Source organism: Miniopterus schreibersii (assembly GCF_964146895.1).
Source record: "Miniopterus schreibersii genome assembly, chromosome: 9".
Classification (NCBI taxonomy): Eukaryota; Metazoa; Chordata; class Mammalia; order Chiroptera; family Miniopteridae; genus Miniopterus; species Miniopterus schreibersii.
The window spans coordinates 55,109,430-55,128,635 of record NC_138118.1 but is presented as its reverse complement, the minus strand read 5'-3'; the positions used below and the strand labels follow the sequence as shown (position 1 = coordinate 55,128,635).

General features: G+C 37.9%; 1 protein-coding gene across 3 annotated transcripts in view; it reads right to left on the bottom strand.

Moving 5' to 3' along the window:
- Positions 1–513: 513 nt before the first annotated feature.
- Positions 514–19,206, bottom strand: part of CROT (carnitine O-octanoyltransferase) — a 41,361-nt gene continuing 22,668 nt past the window's right edge. For 2 of the 3 annotated variants that reach the window (XM_081147607.1, XM_081147609.1), the window contains 9 exons: positions 18,719–18,820; positions 14,662–14,745; positions 14,471–14,578; positions 13,890–14,020; positions 7,934–8,057; positions 7,028–7,106; positions 6,848–6,941; positions 6,605–6,724; positions 514–1,996 (listed from right to left, as the gene is read on the bottom strand). In XM_081147607.1, coding sequence (XP_081003733.1) covers positions 1,876–1,996; positions 6,605–6,724; positions 6,848–6,941; positions 7,028–7,106; positions 7,934–8,057; positions 13,890–14,020; positions 14,471–14,578; positions 14,662–14,745; positions 18,719–18,820 — 963 coding nt within the window. In that variant the 3' untranslated portion in view covers positions 514–1,875. Of the gene's footprint in view, positions 1,997–3,582; positions 3,662–6,604; positions 6,725–6,847; positions 6,942–7,027; positions 7,107–7,933; positions 8,058–13,889; positions 14,021–14,470; positions 14,579–14,661; positions 14,746–18,718; positions 18,821–19,206 lie in introns of those variants that run through there. The other variant, XM_081147608.1, reaches the window with a different exon arrangement.

Here is a 19,206-nt window from a genome sequence, read left to right as displayed (position 1 = left end):
ACAAACAAGTTTCTACAAGTTCAAAAGATTGAAATCTTATCAAGCATATTCTCAAATATTTACACTATGGAATTCTATGCAGCTGTGAAAAAGAAGGATCCCTTACCCTTTGAGGCAACACTGTGGGACATGTAGAGTATTATGCTAAGCAAAATGAGCAAAATGAGCCAGTTAGAGAAAGACAAGTATCTCATGATCTTACTCATATGTGGAATCTAATGAACAAAATAGATCCAGAGACATAGAAGCATGGAACAGACTGACAAATCTCAGGGAGAAGGCAGGGGTGGGTGGTGGGTGGAGAGAGATTAACCTAAGAACTTCTATGCATAACCCATGGACACAGACAACATTGTGGTGAAGGCCAGGAGTGGGGGGTTGCAGGGTTGAGGGGATCAATGGGGGGTGGGGGGGGAGGAAAGGGGACATCTGTAATACTTTCAACAATAAAAAGAAATTAAAACATAAAGAAAGTATAAGGTCAAACAGGAATAAAATACTCAAACAAAACCATAAGCTATATGATTTCGAGTTTTATTTTCTGAGGGTAGAAACTACAGAACTGAACCAAGGAGGAAAAAAAATGTAAAATTCTGAGAATGTGATTCAATATTTAATCCTTTTAAAGTCATTAATTCTGACAACTAATTTTAAATATAAGTGCTTTAATTTTATATTCAGAAAACTAATTACAACAATATACTATTCATTTTTTAGGGTTTTCATGTGTGTCAGAGGGTGTAAGTCTCCCTACTACAATTTACTTCGTCTGTTTAACAGAAACTTTTATCTTTTAATCCTCACCCAAGGATACGCTCACGGATTTTATAGAGAGGGGGAGGGGGGAGGGAGGAAGGGAGGGAGGGGGAGGGAGGGGGAGAGAGAGAGAGAGAAACATGGTGAGAGAGAACATTGATTGGCTTGACTTCCGTACGTGCCCCAACCTCGGATGGTACCCACACCTAAGCACGGGCCCTGACTGGTAATCAGACCCACACCTTCTAGGTGCACTGGATGATGCGCCAACAACTAAGCCGACCCAGCCGGAGCAACAGAAACTACTTTTGTTAGATCACCATTAAATTGTAGTGGTCTTTCCCAAATATAGTAAGCTTGTATCTCTGTGGTGAATGTAAAAGACACTGATTTCAGGGAAATGAGCATCCAGTCACGCATTTCATACCACTTGGCAACTAGAAAATGTTAAAGTGCTTGAAAGATAAGACTCTACAACAGTGATTTTCAATCTGTGTGGCTCAGCACACTGGCATGACACAAGAATTTTTAAAACATGGAATACCTGACTATTTAGTGATGGGCACTGACCTCTTTTCCCTTAGACTGTCACATAAAAACATGACAACAGCCAATACAACAGTAGCTGTCTGGCGTGAGTGAATCAAAATTATACCTTTTTGTTTTTTTGTCAGATTGGCAAAAAATACATTTTTTGGTGTGCCACAGAATTTTAGTAATTCATTTATGTGTGCCATGAGATGAAAAGGGTTAAAAAACACTGCTCTACAATGATGTTCAGGGAGAGAATTTATAACCTATACAGGTACCAATAAAGACATTCAGAAGTTAAAGTAAGACTTGCATTGTTAAAATTTATAGATTTGCATTGCTGAGGCTTATCTTAAACTTTGCATAGTTCTAAATTCATTATATCAAAATCTGCATTGCTGCTGCATCAGAGGAAGCTTAAAAATAATATTTCTACTTTCTGTGTGAGAATAAATTTAGAGAGCATGATTCTATTAATGTCTACATTTCCTTCAAGTCAACACTCCTTCCTATCTCACTTCTCCAGCCCAATTCCAGCACCCAGGTTAAATGATAAATTTTGGTAAGGGCTTAGTCAATAATTAGTCTCTAGAAATGAGCAAGGTTCATCAGCCGCATCATATCATGGAAAGCCTGGAAAATCTGCCGAACGAGCTTCTCTGCGTCAGTCTCTGGACATGACTTCCAGGCTGAACAGGCCACAACGAACCTGTGGAGCATAATAAATGATTAAGTACTAAGCAAAAGGCACCAAATGATGATGACCTTTATCTATCTGGCTGTTACTATATGAAGCATGAATTCTGGCTGACATTAGGTAAATGTAACCTGACACATGGAAAGTAGGAGCATACTTATACATAATGCTGGGAACACTGAATTCACTATGTGACTGGAGACTAAGGACAAAAGGGAACAAAACACTGGCCAGAGGTCAGAGTGGTGGGAGCAAGGTCTTACTGTATTAAAGAAACAAGCCCACCTCTCCCTAAAATAGACCTTCCCAAGTGTGCTCTGAATGGAATGAGGTGGAATATGAATTCATGCCATTGTTTGCAATGAAACTTTGAACTATTTTTAAAGAAGAATATAGCACTTGAAGAGAGCAAAAAAATAAAATAAAATAGAGAAGTATAAGAGGAGAAAAAAGCTATTTTAGGAAAGCCATGGAGAAACTCTCTTGGGACCATCTTCCACCATCTCCTTGTAGGTCCTCTTGATGAAGAAATCCCAGTCTGGCAGGTGGCCCTGAAAGCTGAAGGAAATAGGAAAGAAGCTGGGCTTCCCGTGGGCTCAGAGCAGAAACTGGGCTATGAACTCCCTTGGAACTAGCCTTCTCCTTTCCAGACACTCAAATTTTCTATAGCAAAACATACATAAAGCTCAAGTAAAAACCAAAGCATTGTGTAATGTAAAGCTGCGGACAACCATGCAATTCTCAGTATATTATGTATCTTTGACATGTACTTTAGATACGCAGAATGAAGTAAAAACATGCTCTGGCCCAGGATACAATGATGAAGTAATCTTTGAGTGGATTATATTTGCTGAAAGATACACAGGACCCTACAGGAAGGCCTTGTTTCACCCAGTGATTTCACATAACTTGTCATTTTCATGCTACACTGCATGTAATTCTCAAATACTTATCAACATCTAAATATATTCCTTTGCAAAGATCAACAATTCCTATTTAAGTGTCAAATTTTTCAAAAATTCAGTTATCTTCCTAAATTAAGGAAAGAAATAACTATCTTCACAAAAGAATGTACATAGGTTTCAGTAACAAAGAAAAAATGTTTTGTTCATAAGTAAAGAATTCAAGTTGTATTATTTTCCCCTACGAATTGGTAAAGAATGTTTTATAATGCTCAGAGTCAGCAATGCTGTGATGAAATAAGGAAGGATATATTATCATTATTTGTAATAATGAAAAACTGGAAATTGTAGGTAAGAGGTTAGATTATAGGAATCCCTAAGACTAGACATTATTCAACCATTAAGATAGCTCAAAGCATATTTAATGGTGCTGGAAGTTGCTTGAAATAATATTGAGACTAAAATTCACACAAAGGACATGAAAATATTTATAATGTGATCTAAATTTTTCAATAGTTTATAAAATTTTTATAATAAGCATGTAGTACATTTAAAACAAAATGCTATTTCAAAAATAAACCAATTTTCTTTAATTCATACAATTTTCACATTTAATAATCAATGAAAAAATACCTTCCAGACAGTTTCCATGCATTTCATTTGAAAACTATTTTGGGTGTACGCACAGTAATGACTCATAAATGTAGACCTCTATCCCTGACCTCTTTTCTGAGTTCCACACTCATAGGTCCAATGGCCTATAGACCCATATTCTCTAGGATATAAATATAATAAATTCCTGTATTAGCAGAGATCTCAAAGTCAACATGTACAAAACAAAATTCTTGGATTCTACCCTAACATGTTCCCAAACCCATTTGTCCCTTAATTTTGTCCATCCCATTAAATGCCACCATCAGAATCAGCAACCCATCAGTAAGTCCTACTAGTTCTACTTCCAAACATGTCTCAAATCCCTCCACTTCTCTTCACCTTCATTATTACCACTGCAAGGTTCGACTTATCCTCTGTGCTTCCTAACTGACTGCTCTCACCTCACTCCTGCCCCTGTCTACCTAACTTATATTCCATATAACAGCCGATGGTCCTTTTCACATGTAAATAAAACATGTAACATTCACGCTTAACACTGATAAAATGCTTCCCATTATTCTTAGGAGAAAATCCAAACTCCTTACCATGTTACAAGGCCCTATACCAACTGACCACCCCAACCAAATCAGTCTCTCCGGGAGCCGTGTTTTTAAAGCTCTCTAGGTGATTCTAATGTGCTCTCAAGACTGAGAACACTGCCCTACAAGATTTAGCTCTTGTTGCCTCTCCTCAGCTTCTTCTACCACACTCCCACTTACTTGCTAATTCACAGCAATACTGCCTCTGCCTTTTCCTTATAAATGGCCAAGCTCTTCCCTCCTACCCCAGGACTTGTTTACTTATGTTCAACATGTCCTGTGAAAACATTCCCAAGTGCACCATATTTTCAAGTCATTGTTTCAGAGCTGGGGACACAACAGCAGACAAATCTTGTGGGTGTATATTCTAGGAAGGGAGATTTTAACATGTATAAGGCACACACACAATTTGGGTGGTTTTAAGTGTTAAAATGCAGCAGGTACATGGGGGGGAGGGGGAAGTGCTATTTTAGATGGTCAGGGAAGGCCTCTCAGTGACAGCAAATATCTGTATGAAGTAAGGGAGTGACTCTTGCATATACTTCAAGGAAGAGAGTACCAGGCCGAGGAAATCACGACTGTGCATGCCTTGGGAAGGGAGCTTGCTTGGTATGTTCAAGGTACAAGGAGGCCAATGTGGCTGGAGTGACACAGGAGAGTGGCAGGACATAAAGTCAGAGAGGTAAGTGAGAGCCAGACCGTGCAGGGTCTCACAGGAGGACTTCGGAGTTTACTGTGGGTAAAATGAGAAGCCTTTGGGGGGTTTTGAGTAGAATGATATGACTTCAGTTACAGTTTTAAAATGACCATTGGGACTGCTGGGTAGAGAACGACCTGCAGGGAAGGGAAGGTGGAAGCAAGAAGGCCACATAGGAACCTGCTGCAATAAGCTAAGTGGAGAGGAGAGTTCAGCTGGAGCGACAGCACGGCTGACAGAGCAGCGATCGGATCCTGGAGAGCTGCCTCCTCGGCTCTTCAGATGAGTAAGTCCTTCTCCTCCTCAACATCTCAGCTTCCTTGTCGCTCCCCAGAGGACGTCCCTGACCATACTACAGGGTGGGGCAAAGGCAGGTGTGCAGTTGTGTGTATGGAAAATAATACAGTAATTCATAAATACAAGAGCTGTCAAACGCACAACTGTACACCTGCCTTTGCCCCACCCCGTCTAAAAGCGGGGTCCCATCTCCCCGCCAGTGAGCCTATTACCACCGCACCTTGCTTACTTCCTCCACAGCGCTCAGTACTACTGGAAGCTATCCTGCTCATTTATTTGCTTTCCCCCCCCTTTCCCAAATAGAAAATAAAATCTGTAAGAGAGGGGATCTTGTCTGTCTTGTGTTCTCAGCACCAAAAACAGTCTTTGGCACACTCTAAGTTCTCACTAAATATTTTTGAGTGACAAAATCAAAGTTCTACCCCAGGATCATTAAAAATGTATTTTTTGAAAAGTCAGAGAGCCCACGACCAAAACTCTCTTATGATTGCATGCAATATGAAATCCACTGCTCGTCAGGAGATGTGTGAGAATGCTTATTCTCTGTATATGGTGATGAAATTTTAGACCTCTGACCCTTTATTCTGACAATAAGATCCATGTTTAACCTTTATCATTCAACCTTTAATTAGTAGATTCATGTACACAAATTGAATACTATGAGACTACATAATCCAAGGATTTAGATATCAACAAATTCTCATATCACTGGCATAACAGACTATCATACTTGGCACGAAAGCAGATGATAAAATTTTGAAAAAAAAACGCTGACTGTAAATTCTTTACACAAGTATAAAAACATATAGTAGAAACTGAAATGTCACATGTATTATCATTCCAAATGTTTACATTCCACCTGAAGTGCCTCCAAGCCTGCTCACTTATTTACGTGCTTCCTGTGGCTACATTATCTTTTATAAAGCCCCCCGTGCTTGGAAAGATCCCTGTGAAGAAACTGCCAGACTGTGCGCACAAGGACCTTCAAGCCTTTCTGTCAATTCCACGTTACCTTGTTCCCAATGTCTTTCCCCTGCCAGGTTTTTATTAGTTTCTTTCTTACTCTTTCCACAAACTTAACTCAAACCCCATACCACCCAAATGAAATGCATCTGAATTGGCAAAGCTTATTTTTTATTATAAGTTAATTTATCCAGTCTCCTGTCTTGGTCTCATGGGTACTGTCTATGACGACATGAACCACCGCATGTTTACGGGCTCACATTTTATCTGAACTCCCATAAATGCTTTGGGTGGAACACCTAGGTTTACATGTGTACTGGCTTTTGAGGAGGACGCCAGAATCACTGAGTCAACCTTAAACGGTATTCTGCACAGAACACCTAATGGGCCAATTTGACAAGTGCCTCAAAAGCAGGATAGAGAAACAAATGCATTCAACATTTAAGTGGTAAAAACAATTACTCATTAGCAAGTGACAGATGACAACACAATCAGAAAGACATTCAAACAACAAAAGTGACAGCTTTCTTACTCTACAGCCCAGGAAGAATAAAAACAGCGGCCTCACCTGTCGTCTCTGATGTGGTAGAAAAATCCGTAGCCATTGTGTACCATGGGAACCACCACGCCCTGGACTCTTAAATAGCCAATCAGACTTGTTGAGAGAACAAAGTTTCCACCTCCTCCGCTGTGGTGGCACAAAGAACAGACATTATATTAGTTACAGAAGTTTACATTGTTCTGAAGAGCTTTTAACATTCAGGAAAGAAGAAACTCATTGGTAAACTTGTAAGATACTACATTGCATTACCTTCTGGAGAAAAGTGGATCCGTAAAGAGTTCTGGAACAGGGAGACCGTTCTCTCTTGCTATGAGTAAAAGACCTAAAAGATGGCGGTCAAATCCTGCAACGAAACCCCAAGTCTGAAGTTAGGAAAAATTTTCAGCATGAGAGAACTGTTTTAAGTCAGAATAATTACAACGTAAGTACCTTTTCCAGTTGAACAATCTTTCATCATTTTATTATGTTTTGCAAAAGCTTCTAACATCTTTTGCTGCCGCTCAAGAAGCTGTGTTAAAAATCAAGAGATACTTCAATAACCAATTGTACAGAAAACAAACAGATAAAAAACCTGAGCTCAGAGAAATTAGGATTCAGGAAGTTTGGGAGAGAAAAGCTTTCCTAGGAAGACACTGAGACATGTGCTTCTGTGTCTGTTCATCTCTTCTCCCACTGCCTTTTCTTTCCTATATGCCCTGCATCTTGGTTCTTTCTTTCCTGGAACAGCTAAACAAGAACTTGTGGGCAGCACTGAAGTGACATTATCAAGTGTAAGGAAAGAACTAACTAAAGAATAGTTACACAAAAATGGTAGTGATGCAGTTCTATGAAATTAAAATAAATTAACATACACTATATCTATCAAAAGTAAAGAAACAAATACAATACCAAAATAGCCGTGGGAAGGAACTACCCTGTTGCCTAAATGCTTCCAAAAAAAAGTAAAACAAAACATATAAAACTGTTAAGAATCTGTGATTTGAAAAATATTCCACCACATTAGGAAAACCTCCTTTTCAAGGCACTCTGGGCATGTCTGCATTTTATTGGTGTTATTCTGAAGGCAGAACAACAGCAGTGAAATACTCAAGGTACTCTGCCTGGAAAAGGACATCGATGGGCTTCTTCTCGGGGGTCCCCCGTTTCCTATTCTTTTCAAGTACTGGACATACTTCACTGGCAAATGAACAAATAAATGTTTTGAAAACTTCAGGAAAAAATGTCTGACAGTATTTTACTGATCCAGGGGAACGGAGATAAAGGAGCTAGTTATTTAAGGGCCAAGGTTCCCTTAGAACAGACAAATTCTGCTACTTTTTCTTTTCAAATACTCACACTGGTAGAAGGATCCTGCATGGACTGGCACCACCTGACTGCTTCTGCTGTACATGATCGCACAGTCTCTGTACGGCCATGATAAAAAAATCTTGTCATAGCTGTTTCGTAGCAGCAACCAGGGCTACAAGAAAACAATGAAAACAAGAGAATGTGTCATAATAAAGGAAATGCTCTAATGTTATTACAAAGAGAATTTACCTAATAAAGCTGGCTTTGGTCAGAGACTAAGCTCTATTAATACAGACTACAGTTGAGACTTTCAACAGCAAAGATGCTATTTCTGATGTCAAAGAACAAAAACCACCCTGGCACACAGGGCCTGGTGTGATATGGGATATTTCTAAGGCCTGGCTGCTGTCAGGTTACATACACTGGAGTCTGTGGTAGGTGGTCGCTATGATGACTGCCCCCCAGTGATCCTTGCCTCTTGCTATTTATGCCCCTCACTTTGAAACTGGGATGGACTTGATGACTTCTAATGAGAAATATATGACAAGTGGTGGGATGTCACTTCTGAAATTAGGTTACAAAGAGAGCTCTCTCTTGCCCTTACTACCTTGCTCTGAGGAAAGCCAGTTGCCCTATAGAGAGGCCCAAGTGGCGAAAAACTGAGGGATGCCTTTAGACAACAGCTTGGGAGGAACTGAACCCCACTAATAACCATGTGGAAGCAGATCCTCTCTGAAGAGTACCTTCAGATGAGAATACAGTCCTGGCTGACACCCTGACTACAACCTCCCAACAGACCTGAAGTCAGAGATGCAACTGGATTCCTGATGGACAGAAAATGTAAGATGATAAATGTTTGTTGTTTTAAGCCACTAAGTTTTGGGGTAACTTGTTACACAGCAGTAGATAATATAGAGTCCTTGGCCTTTAGCTCCTTCATATAGAACATGAATGACTGTAGAATTAAGTAAAAACATGATTTAAGGAGTTCCCCAGAGTGATGCCTGTTTTCCTGGGTTGGAGGATGACATAACAATTTTAGATACAAAGCTCTCTTACTTTCCTGGTGGTTGGAATTTAGAGTTAAAGAGACAAGTGGAGTGAGGGTAGAAGGTTGGAACACGGGCAACTGCAAGGGCTCAAACAGAGTAACTGAACCTCTTCTGTGTTTCTGTAAGGCTGTCTCTCTGGGGTGAAATAGTATCCTTTCAAAATGTGCCGGAGAGTATAAATAAAAATTTAAAACACCACTAAAATAACATTATTTTAAAAACAGATGAAAAATAAAAAGCAGTAATAAGAATGAATGACAAAATATCACTACTCTGCAACCTCTAATGAAATAACAGATCTTGGTAATGATCATCAATGGCTACTAAAAACCAAGTAAAAAACTCAGAGAGGAAGCTTTATAATGGATATTGGCGACAACTGAACCCACTCTCAATTTGAAATGATAAAAGAGAAAATTAGTAACACTGAATATTTGATTTATTGTTGTAAAAACAAAAACAAAAATACTGATTATTATTCTCAAGTCTCTAGATCTAACTACCAGGTTATAGAAAACACAGGAGACCGAGCAACGTGTTTAACTGTGTTTTTTACTTAAAAGGCAAATGCATAAAGCAATAATATAAATTTATATTAATGGGCACACAGTGTACAAAGATATAATCTGTGACAATAAAAGAGGACGGTACAGAGATATACAGAAGCAGAGTATTTGTATACTGCTGAAACTCAGCTGGTTGTTATAAATTTGTTATGGTAACTGTAATCTCCAAGATAACCACAAAGAAAATAGCTAAAGAATACAGAGAAAAAGAAAGAAAAAGGCAATCAAAATGGTAGACTGCAAAAAATCAATTTAATACACAAAAAGGGCAATAATGGAGGAATTGAGGAACAAAAAACATGTAACACTTGCAGAAAACACAGCTATGTGGCAGAAGCAAGACCCTTATCAATAATTATTTTAAATGTATATAGACTGAACTCTTCAAAGACAGATTGGCCGAATGGATTAAAAAAACATGGTCTAACTATATGCTGTCTACAAGGGATTCACTTTAGATATAAAGATGTTAAGAGGTTAAAAGTAAAGGAATGAAAAGAGATATTCCATGAAAATAGTAACAAAAAGAGTTGGAGTTACTATCTTATTGTCAGAAAAATAGATTTTAAGTCAAAAGGTTAAAAAAAGGCAAATAAAACAGTATATAAAGGGTTTAATTCATCAAGAAGATACAGCATTATAAAAAGATATGCACCAAACAACATTACCCTAAATTATATGAAGCAAACATTGACAGTTGCTCTACAGCCACAGTTGGAGACTTCAATACCCAACTTTCAACAATGGATAGAACATGCAGACAGAAGATCAATAAGGAAACAGAGGGCTTGAACAACACTATAAACCTCTAGACCTAACAGACATATATAGAACATGGCACTCAATAACAGCAAAATAAAAATTCTTCTCAAGTGCACATGGAACATTCTCCAGGACAGACTATAAATTAGGCCACATAAGTCTCAATAAATTTTAAAAGATTCAAATCATACCAAGTAACATCTTCAGTGACAATGAAATGAAGCCAGAAATCAATAAAAGAAGGAAAACTGGAAAATTCACAAATATGTAGAAATTAAATCACACACTCCTAAGTAACCGATTGGTCAGGGAGAAATCACAAGGTAAATTAGAAAATACCCTGAGATAAATGAAAAGGAAAACACAACACACAACATGCCAAAACTTACTGGATCAAGCAAAAGTAGTATTCAGAGGAAAATTTATAGTTGTAAACACCTATGTTAAAAAAAAAATCTCGGATCTATAAACTAACTGCACACCTTAAGAGATTAGAAAAAAAGAGAAAACTAGATCCAAAGTTAGCAAAGAGAAGAAACTGACAGAGTAAAGATAAAATACAGAAATAAAAAAATAGAGAAAGTTAACTAAGCCTAAAGTTGGTTCTTTGAAAAGATCAACAAAATTGACAAACCTTTAGCTACATGACTAAGAAAAAAAGAGAGCAGACTCCAATTACTAAAATTAGCTAAGAAAGAGAGCATTACTACTGACTTTACAGGAATACAAAAGATTGTAAGTTAACACAATGAACAGCTGTATACTAAAAAGATGGACAACCTGAAAGAAATGGACATATTCTGAGAAACTTGCAAACTATCAAATAGGACTCAAGAAAAAACAGAAATCTGACTGAACCTACAACAAGTAAGAAGATGACTAGGTAATCAAAAACCTCCCAATAAAGAAAAGTGCTAGACCAGATGGCTTCCTTGGTGAATTTTAACACTTGAACAAGTAACATCAATTCTTCTCAAACTCTTCCAACAACAAAAAAAACAGAAGAGGAGGGAACATTTCCTAACTCATATTGAGGCAAGCATTACTCTGATATCAAAACCAGTCAGACACTACAAGATAAGGCACTATAAACCAATATTCCTTATGAATATAGATTGAAAAATCCTCTACAAATTATTGGCAAACTGAATTCAGCAGCACATTAAAAGGATGATACAGCATCACCATGTGGGATTTAACCCAGAAATGCAACCGTGGTTCAACAAGTGAAATTCAGTCAATGTAATATACCACATTAACAGAATGAAGGAAAAGATCTATGTGGTAATCTCAACTGATACCGAAAAAACATGTGACAAAATCCAACACTGTTCCCATAATAAAAACACTCAATAAACTACAAAGAGAAGGGAACTTCCTCAACATGACAAAGGGCATTTAGAAAAAACCCACAGCTAACACCAGTCAGTGGTGAAAGACTGAAACTTTCCACCTTAGATGAATAAGAAAGGATGCCTGCTTTTGCCACTGCCACTCAACATGGTACTGGTTATTCTAGGGGGAAAAGAAGTAAAAGGCATCCAAAAATTGGAAAGAAAAAAGAAAACTATCTCTAATCACAGATACCTGATCTTGTATTTAGAAAATGCTAAAGAGTCCACAAAAAAGCTGTTAAAACTGATAAACCAATTTGGCAAAGTCTCAAGATACAAAAATAACACCCAGAAATCAGTTTCATTTCTATATATTAGCAATGAGCAATCTGAAAAGAAAATTCAAAAAAACAATTCCGTTTACAATAGCATCAAAAAGAATAAAATATTCATGATTAAACTTAACCAAGGAGGTGAAAAGACTTGTACACTGAAAACCATTACTAAAAGAAATTTAAAGAGTTAAATAAATGGAAAGAGACCATGTGTTCATGAACTGGAAGATTAACACTGTTAACAGTATTACCCAAAGCAATTCCATATTCAATGTAATCTCTATCAAAATCCTAATGACAGTTTTGCAAAAATGAAAAAACCCATCCTAAAATTCTTATGAAATTTCAAGGGACCCAGAATAATAAAAACAAGCTTGAAAAGAAGAACAAAGGTGAAGGACTCACACTTCCAGATTTCAAAACTTACCCAACTGAAATAAGCCAGACACAACAGGACAAATATATAATTCCACTTATCGGAAATATCTAGAACAGGCAAATTCATAGCGACAAAAGGTAGATTAGAGATGAGCAGGGCCTGGGACAGATGGTAGAATGGGAAGTTATTACTTAATGGGTACAGATTCTGTTTGGGGCGATGAAAAATTTTAGAAATACACAGTGGTGATGGTGGCACAACATTGTGAATGTAGTTAATGCCACTGGATTATACACTTAAAAATGGTTAAAATGGCAAGTTTTATTTTATACATATTTTACCATAATAAAAAAAAGATAACTGCTTAAGGCAAAAATGGTAACAGTACATTGTGAGGTTTATAACAAATGTAGAAGTGTAATGCGTAACAACAGCACAAAGCGCAGGGGAAGTGGCCCTGGCTGCCTGGGTGGCTCAGTCAGTTAGAGCTTCGTCCCATACACCAAGGTTGTGGGTTTGATCTCTGGTGAGGGCGCATCCAAGAAGCAACCACCGGCTCAGCTGGCGTGGCTGAGTGCCGTCCCATGCACCAAGAGGTCACCAGTTCGATTCCAGGTCCGGGCACATGCCCAGGTTTCAGGCTCCATCCCCAATAGGGGGCTGGCAGGAGGTAGCTGATCAATGTTTCTCTCTCATCACTGTTTCTATCTTTTAATCCCTCTCCCTTCCCTTCTCTCTAAAATCAATTTTAAAAAAAGGAATCAACCAATGAACTCATAAATAAATGGAACAACAAATTGATGTTTCTCTCTCCCCCTTCCTCTCTCTCAAATCAATCAATTTAAAAAATGGAAAAGTGAAATTGAAGCATTTTAAGGTTCTTATGTTATACTTGAAGTAAAAAATATTATATGAAGGTAGACTGAGATAAATAAGATGTATTTTGTAAATTACTAAAAAAAAAGTACAGCTGACTATGGAGATAAAATGGAAAAAATTTAAAAAATGCTATGAATTCAAAAGAAGATAAAAAAGAAGGAACAAAAACAGATGAATAAAGAGAAAATATACAGCAAGGTGATAAACATAAACCCAACCACACCGATAATTAGATGTAAATGATTAAATATCCCGTTTAAAGACAGATATTTTCAGACTGGATTAAAACAAGCAAGATCAAGGAGCTTCCACTTCTGCTTAGGATGTAGAAAGTCACAACATACCTCCTCTCCTTTCCTAAAAATGAGTAAAGACTAAGATAATCTACAAATCATAGCTTTTCATGAACCCATCAGAAAACTGAGGCTGCAAGAAAACCAAATGATCTGGATTGCAAAGAATGGCAAAACACCTCTTAGAAGTATTAAAGAAATGGAAACCAAGGAAAGACTACGAAATTGTCACAGATCAAAGTTTGTCATTCTTTGCAATTACTGCTGATGAAAGTACAAATTTGGACATGGTGCCAATTGGGGAAAAAAGTAGGAAAAGACACTGGGAGTTAGAATGAAGTAGCTATGATAAAGATATACCCTTGGAGTTCAAGAGTCAACGATGGAAAATGAACGATCCTCACCGTCCGTGAAGTCTGTAATAGGCCAGCTGAAGTGCAAGCTGAATAAATGTATCAGGGTGAAGCATCTTCTTCTTGGTTAGCTTTTTGCCAAAGGGTGTAAAGGAATATGCCACAATCTGAAGATCAGATGCCTAACAAAAAGAATTAAATGGGAACAGTGAAAAATCACCTAAGGAGAATATCCCAAAGATCACCAGATTATCATTTGCATCAGAGTAATAATTAAAGGTATCACAGCTATAATTTCAGTGTTTCATGCTGTCACACTCAGATGCTGCCCAAGTCTTTACATATAGTAGTTAAAAGAGACAGCATGCCCTGGCCAGGTGGCTCAGCTGGCTGGAGCGTCGTCTCGGGCACAAAAGGCTGCGGGTTTGACTCCTGGGCAGGGCACGTACCTAGGCTGTGGTGCAGTGCCTGGTTGGGGCACACGCGGGAGGCAACTGATCGATGATATTCTCCCTCCCCGCCCCCCCCTTCCTCTCTCTAAAAAAATTAATAAAAAATATATCCTTGGGTGAGGCTAGAGAGAGAGAGATTGAAAGCATAACAACCATCTAGGAGAAAAGTGAAAAACCTGCCTGCTTGAGATGCTGGGCTTTAGCTTGGTTGATGTCACTTAACACTTTCTCATCCACAGTGAAAACAAGCTCCTCTGGAAGTGGTATATCCCGTACTTTTTCTGAACCCTGAAAATACATAAGGATGAAGAATATTATATTTGTAAAAAATGAGGAGAACAAAGGATGAGGTATTTGTTCTGGCAGCATACCTTCCATCTCCCTTCATTCTCCAGAATCTTCTCATCAACGTAATAGCTGATGCTTACCATAACCATGGCATCAAAAGGAGCATGCTAAAACGAAAATACACAATATTTTGAATACTTTATATCAAGTTGAAACCTGACCCAATATTTTATCTTCACTTTTCCTCCATTCTTAACACATGATAAAGTGCAGAATTCTCAAATGCCCTTACCTCCTAATGTCCGAGATGGTGGATATTGTGCAGCACAGTAATTGCTATATTTTATTTTCTGAGAAAGAATATTTAAAGTTGGAAGCACCTAATCAGGGCTCTTGAGGTAATGGGGAGGGTCTGAAGTAAACATGAACCATCTAGAGAAAATAATTGCTATTTGTACTGGAAGTCAGAGCAGGCATATGGATGCAGTGCTAAGATGCTCTGGAACTGCAAGAGCACTGTGCAAAAGCAGATGGGGACGGCAGACTCTCTGAAGGCTAAATAGAGAATGGGTATGAACTTTAGGTAAAGACAGAGGCCCACGAGATGAGCATTAAAAAGCATAACAACTTTGTGCACTTATCTACAAAAGTGCTCAGAAGTGGCAGAAATAATTCTCAGTTTTTAGGAGTGTGGGAAAGATGGGCTGAGTAACAGAGTGTTATATTCAGAGAAAGGAATCGAGGCTAGTGAATTTTTCCATTGTTTATTCTGAAAGACAAATTTTTTGCCTTATTTTCCCCCATGTCCCTTTGATGATAATTACATTAGATGGCTTTTTTCTCTGTGTTGCTGCTACTACTTTACATTAAACAAAGTTATCATTCGTGAACTGAATGTGACTTGCTAGCCTTGGGGAGAAAGAAGGGATGCTTAGCATATAAACCCAGCCACTTGGGCCTGGCTCAGGAGTAAGTAGGTGTCTAAAATATCACCTTAACGCCACACAGCTCCGCGTGCCCTGTATCATGGCCCAGTGGAGCCTAGGAGCACAGTGTGCTGTTGTCAAAGGAGCAGCCACAGTGTCAGGAAAGGCTCAGGAGGGAGGTCAGCACAAGATGCCCAAGCAGCTGCTGCCACCTGTCAGCAACAGCACATGTAACCAGACTCATGGGTAACTGACAAACCCCTTTTCCAACTGTAACAACTGTGTAGTGTTTTATGGCTTTACAAAAAATTTTCACAGATATCTTATTCATTGTTTCATTTACAACAACAGTATTAATCTCTAACTCTTACTGGAACCTGTTAGAAAGAGCAAGAGTGATGGATATAATTCTGCTCAACTTATAATTCTACCCACCCATCTCCTGGTAAAAAGCTAATAATCAATTTAAAAAATTAGAAAAATATGAAAAATTCTAATGCTTTCCTGATGCTTTATTTGTTCACATAAGTTTGACCATTTTTATTTCATTTATATGAAGGCAGTATGTGTAACATACTGTTTAAAATGTGGACTGGTTCTGATTCCAAACCTCACTATCTGCTGGCTGTGCAATTGTGAGAAACTTATTTAATTCTTTAAGTAAATCGCCTCATCTGTTAGTGGGGATAATAATCCCCATTCTCATTCAGCTGCTGTGAAAAACGATTTTAATAAGGCTTATATAGTGCTCACTACGGAACCTAGCTCACAGCAATAATTAGTAACTACTGTGATTAGGAACAACTAATGCTTATTACATGCTTCTTCTGTACCCTTCACAAAGCCCTGTAACAAAGCCTATGCTGAGAAAACAAAACTCGTTGACCCAGGATTTTAAATCCTAAGAGGGAAATGTGATTAATTAGCATAATCACAAAAGTATGTACTCAAGCACTAATGGAAGAAAACAGCAGCATGGCTTTGAATTAAGACAGCTTTATTTTACAGTATATATACTTATTAATGATGTTTTACATAGGTTAGATTGCATTTTCTGTAACATCTTAGGTTATAAGGGAAACCTACATGGAATTTTAAAAGCAGATTATCATAGAGATAATCAGACTGATTTTATGAATATATGTGTGTTAATGCACACACATAAACACGTCTACACCTACTACAGGAAAGCACTGCAATAGTGTTGAGATGCACATTCATAATGGGACCAATAGTCTTTATTCAGAGATAGAAAAGATCATTAAAATTATTTTCACCGTGAATTTGAGCAAACAGCAGGATGTTGGTGCTATTAGTAAAAATCAAAGTAGTGCAAGGGTGTTTTTTGGGGGGAGGGGAAGGGGAAGAAAACCAAGATGATGATTTCTTCTTGATGATGAGAGAAACTCAGCCCCATGTAACGATATAACATCCAGTCTGAACAATTTAACATACAGTGAAACAAAACTCTGAAAATGAGAATAGGTAAAAACCAGAAAAGTATAACTGCAAGCCACCTATATAAAAATGGAAGTATTAAACCAGAGAAGAGAGCAGCACAGGGGAAAAGCATGACAAATATTAAGGTCAGTTTTCGAGCAGACAGAGAGGGAACGACTGGGAAGAGGAGGGAGGCAGGGTCTGAGCCTGTGAAGAGGTGACCAACTGCAGCAGGCAGGTAAGGGAGAAACGGAAGGCACAGGCCAGGCGACAGCTACTTTACAAAGGACAGTCCCCAGGGACCAGTGAGGCTATAAACCAGACTGCGGAGGTGAAGAAGAATCAGAGGAGGAGCTTGAAGGGAAGAAAACGGAGGAAATTAACGAGAAATATTTTGTCAACACTGGACTCCAAGGAAGAGCAAAGACAACAAAACTTCAAAATGACTCACGGTAACCTTTCACCCAATGAGCTACTGTACCGGACGGCTGGTTTCATCACCTGCCTGTCCCCCACTCCACCTCTTCACGTGACAATAACAACTTTATTTTTCTTTAGGCAACCACCACATCTTTGTGGTGGTTTGAATAAGAGTGATTCTACCCCTCGGTTCCAAGGTTTGTCATGTGACCCAGACCAAGCAAATAAGGGTGCCCGCTTCCCTGGAATGGGCACATGATTCACACACACCAATCACAACCGATGAGCGTTATTCCCAGGACTTATGATGGGACCACTGGGGGGGGAAAGCTGGCTATTTCCATGGGGAACACTAATCTGTGAAGAGAGTTGTGAAGACATGAGGTTGTGGAAAACAGAACCAAACAGAAAAGTAGCACCAAAAAATGGAGAGGGTAATTTTTAATGGAAGCGTCTGAACACTGGAAGTCACCCTTACCCAAATTTAGCTGCACCCCTATGCCAACAAATATCTTCTTAAGCTAATGCCAGTTTGATTTAGGTTTGTATCACCTAAAACTGAATAAATACTGATTAATACAACCATTGGACCCAGATCAAGATAACAGTCTTTTTAGTATTTTACAGTCACTAAATGCTTTTAGGGGAAGGCCACCAAACACTAACAAAAAAATCTACCTCATACTTCTTTCTACCAAATTACATACTTTATCAAAAGTGTTATAATGAGATTACAAGCGTGTATTGCAAATTTGACTTAGGTTGATTTTTAAATTTTCTTCATCCATAGACCTCCTGAATGTCCACCAGAAAATGGCAAGGTGGAGCTAATGAGAGAGACCATGGCAGAACAGAAAAGAAACAAGAAAAGATTTTTGTTGTTGTTTTTTATAAAGAAGGTAAAAATGGTATTAAATACCAGACACTTTAATATCCACAGTGTAAATAAATAATGTTCCAAAGAGCATGGGTCATTTTAGGAAAATAGTTACAAAATTACTAGGTAAATCTAGAAATATATCCATATATATTTCTCTGTGCATAAAACATATACATAATGTATACATTTTTAAATAGGTTGTAATTTTCAACAGAGAATTTTAAAGAGCTTATATTACATGAAAATATATGCAAATTCCCCTTTGCAGACACACCAAACTATTAGCTTTATCACAGATGAAAATAACTTGTCCTACATTCTTTCACTGAGAACTCATAACCAAACCTTTTATGATGATGCCATAAAACTAAGTATTTACTCATACTACCACTGCACAGCATAAGTGTTGTAGCTTATGCCTTTAAATCAACCTAAAAGATTAAAAGAAACAAATAACTTCAGTATTCTACTTACATCACAATTACAGCCAAATACTCCATTAGAAAAGGAAATCAAGTTATAGGATTTGTCACCCCAGCGTACTGTTGGGTCTCCAGTGAGGACCATTGCTATTGCCTAAAATAAATTTAATATTTCCAAATTAAAATGATTTTAACATTTATTTTTAAGTATTTATATGATATATATATTCTCACTTTTCCCCTTCAGGTAAACCAAATTTAATAAATGATAAATTACACTCAAGAGACAGTAATTCGGGTCCTGACTTTAGATATTTCTTAAAAATCTCGAGAAATCCTCCATAAAAGAGAATGCTGGTACAACATGCGTAAATGTTTACAGAGCATACAATACAATTGAAAGGACAAGGCTTTTGCAACTTGAATAGTGTTAAGAGGCCTTAATAAGTTCAGCCATTAAAAATTAGTTATGAAAAAAATATTTCAAGAATTCAGATCCCACCACACCTGTCTCTTAAACGGTAGGTTTTGGCCCATTAG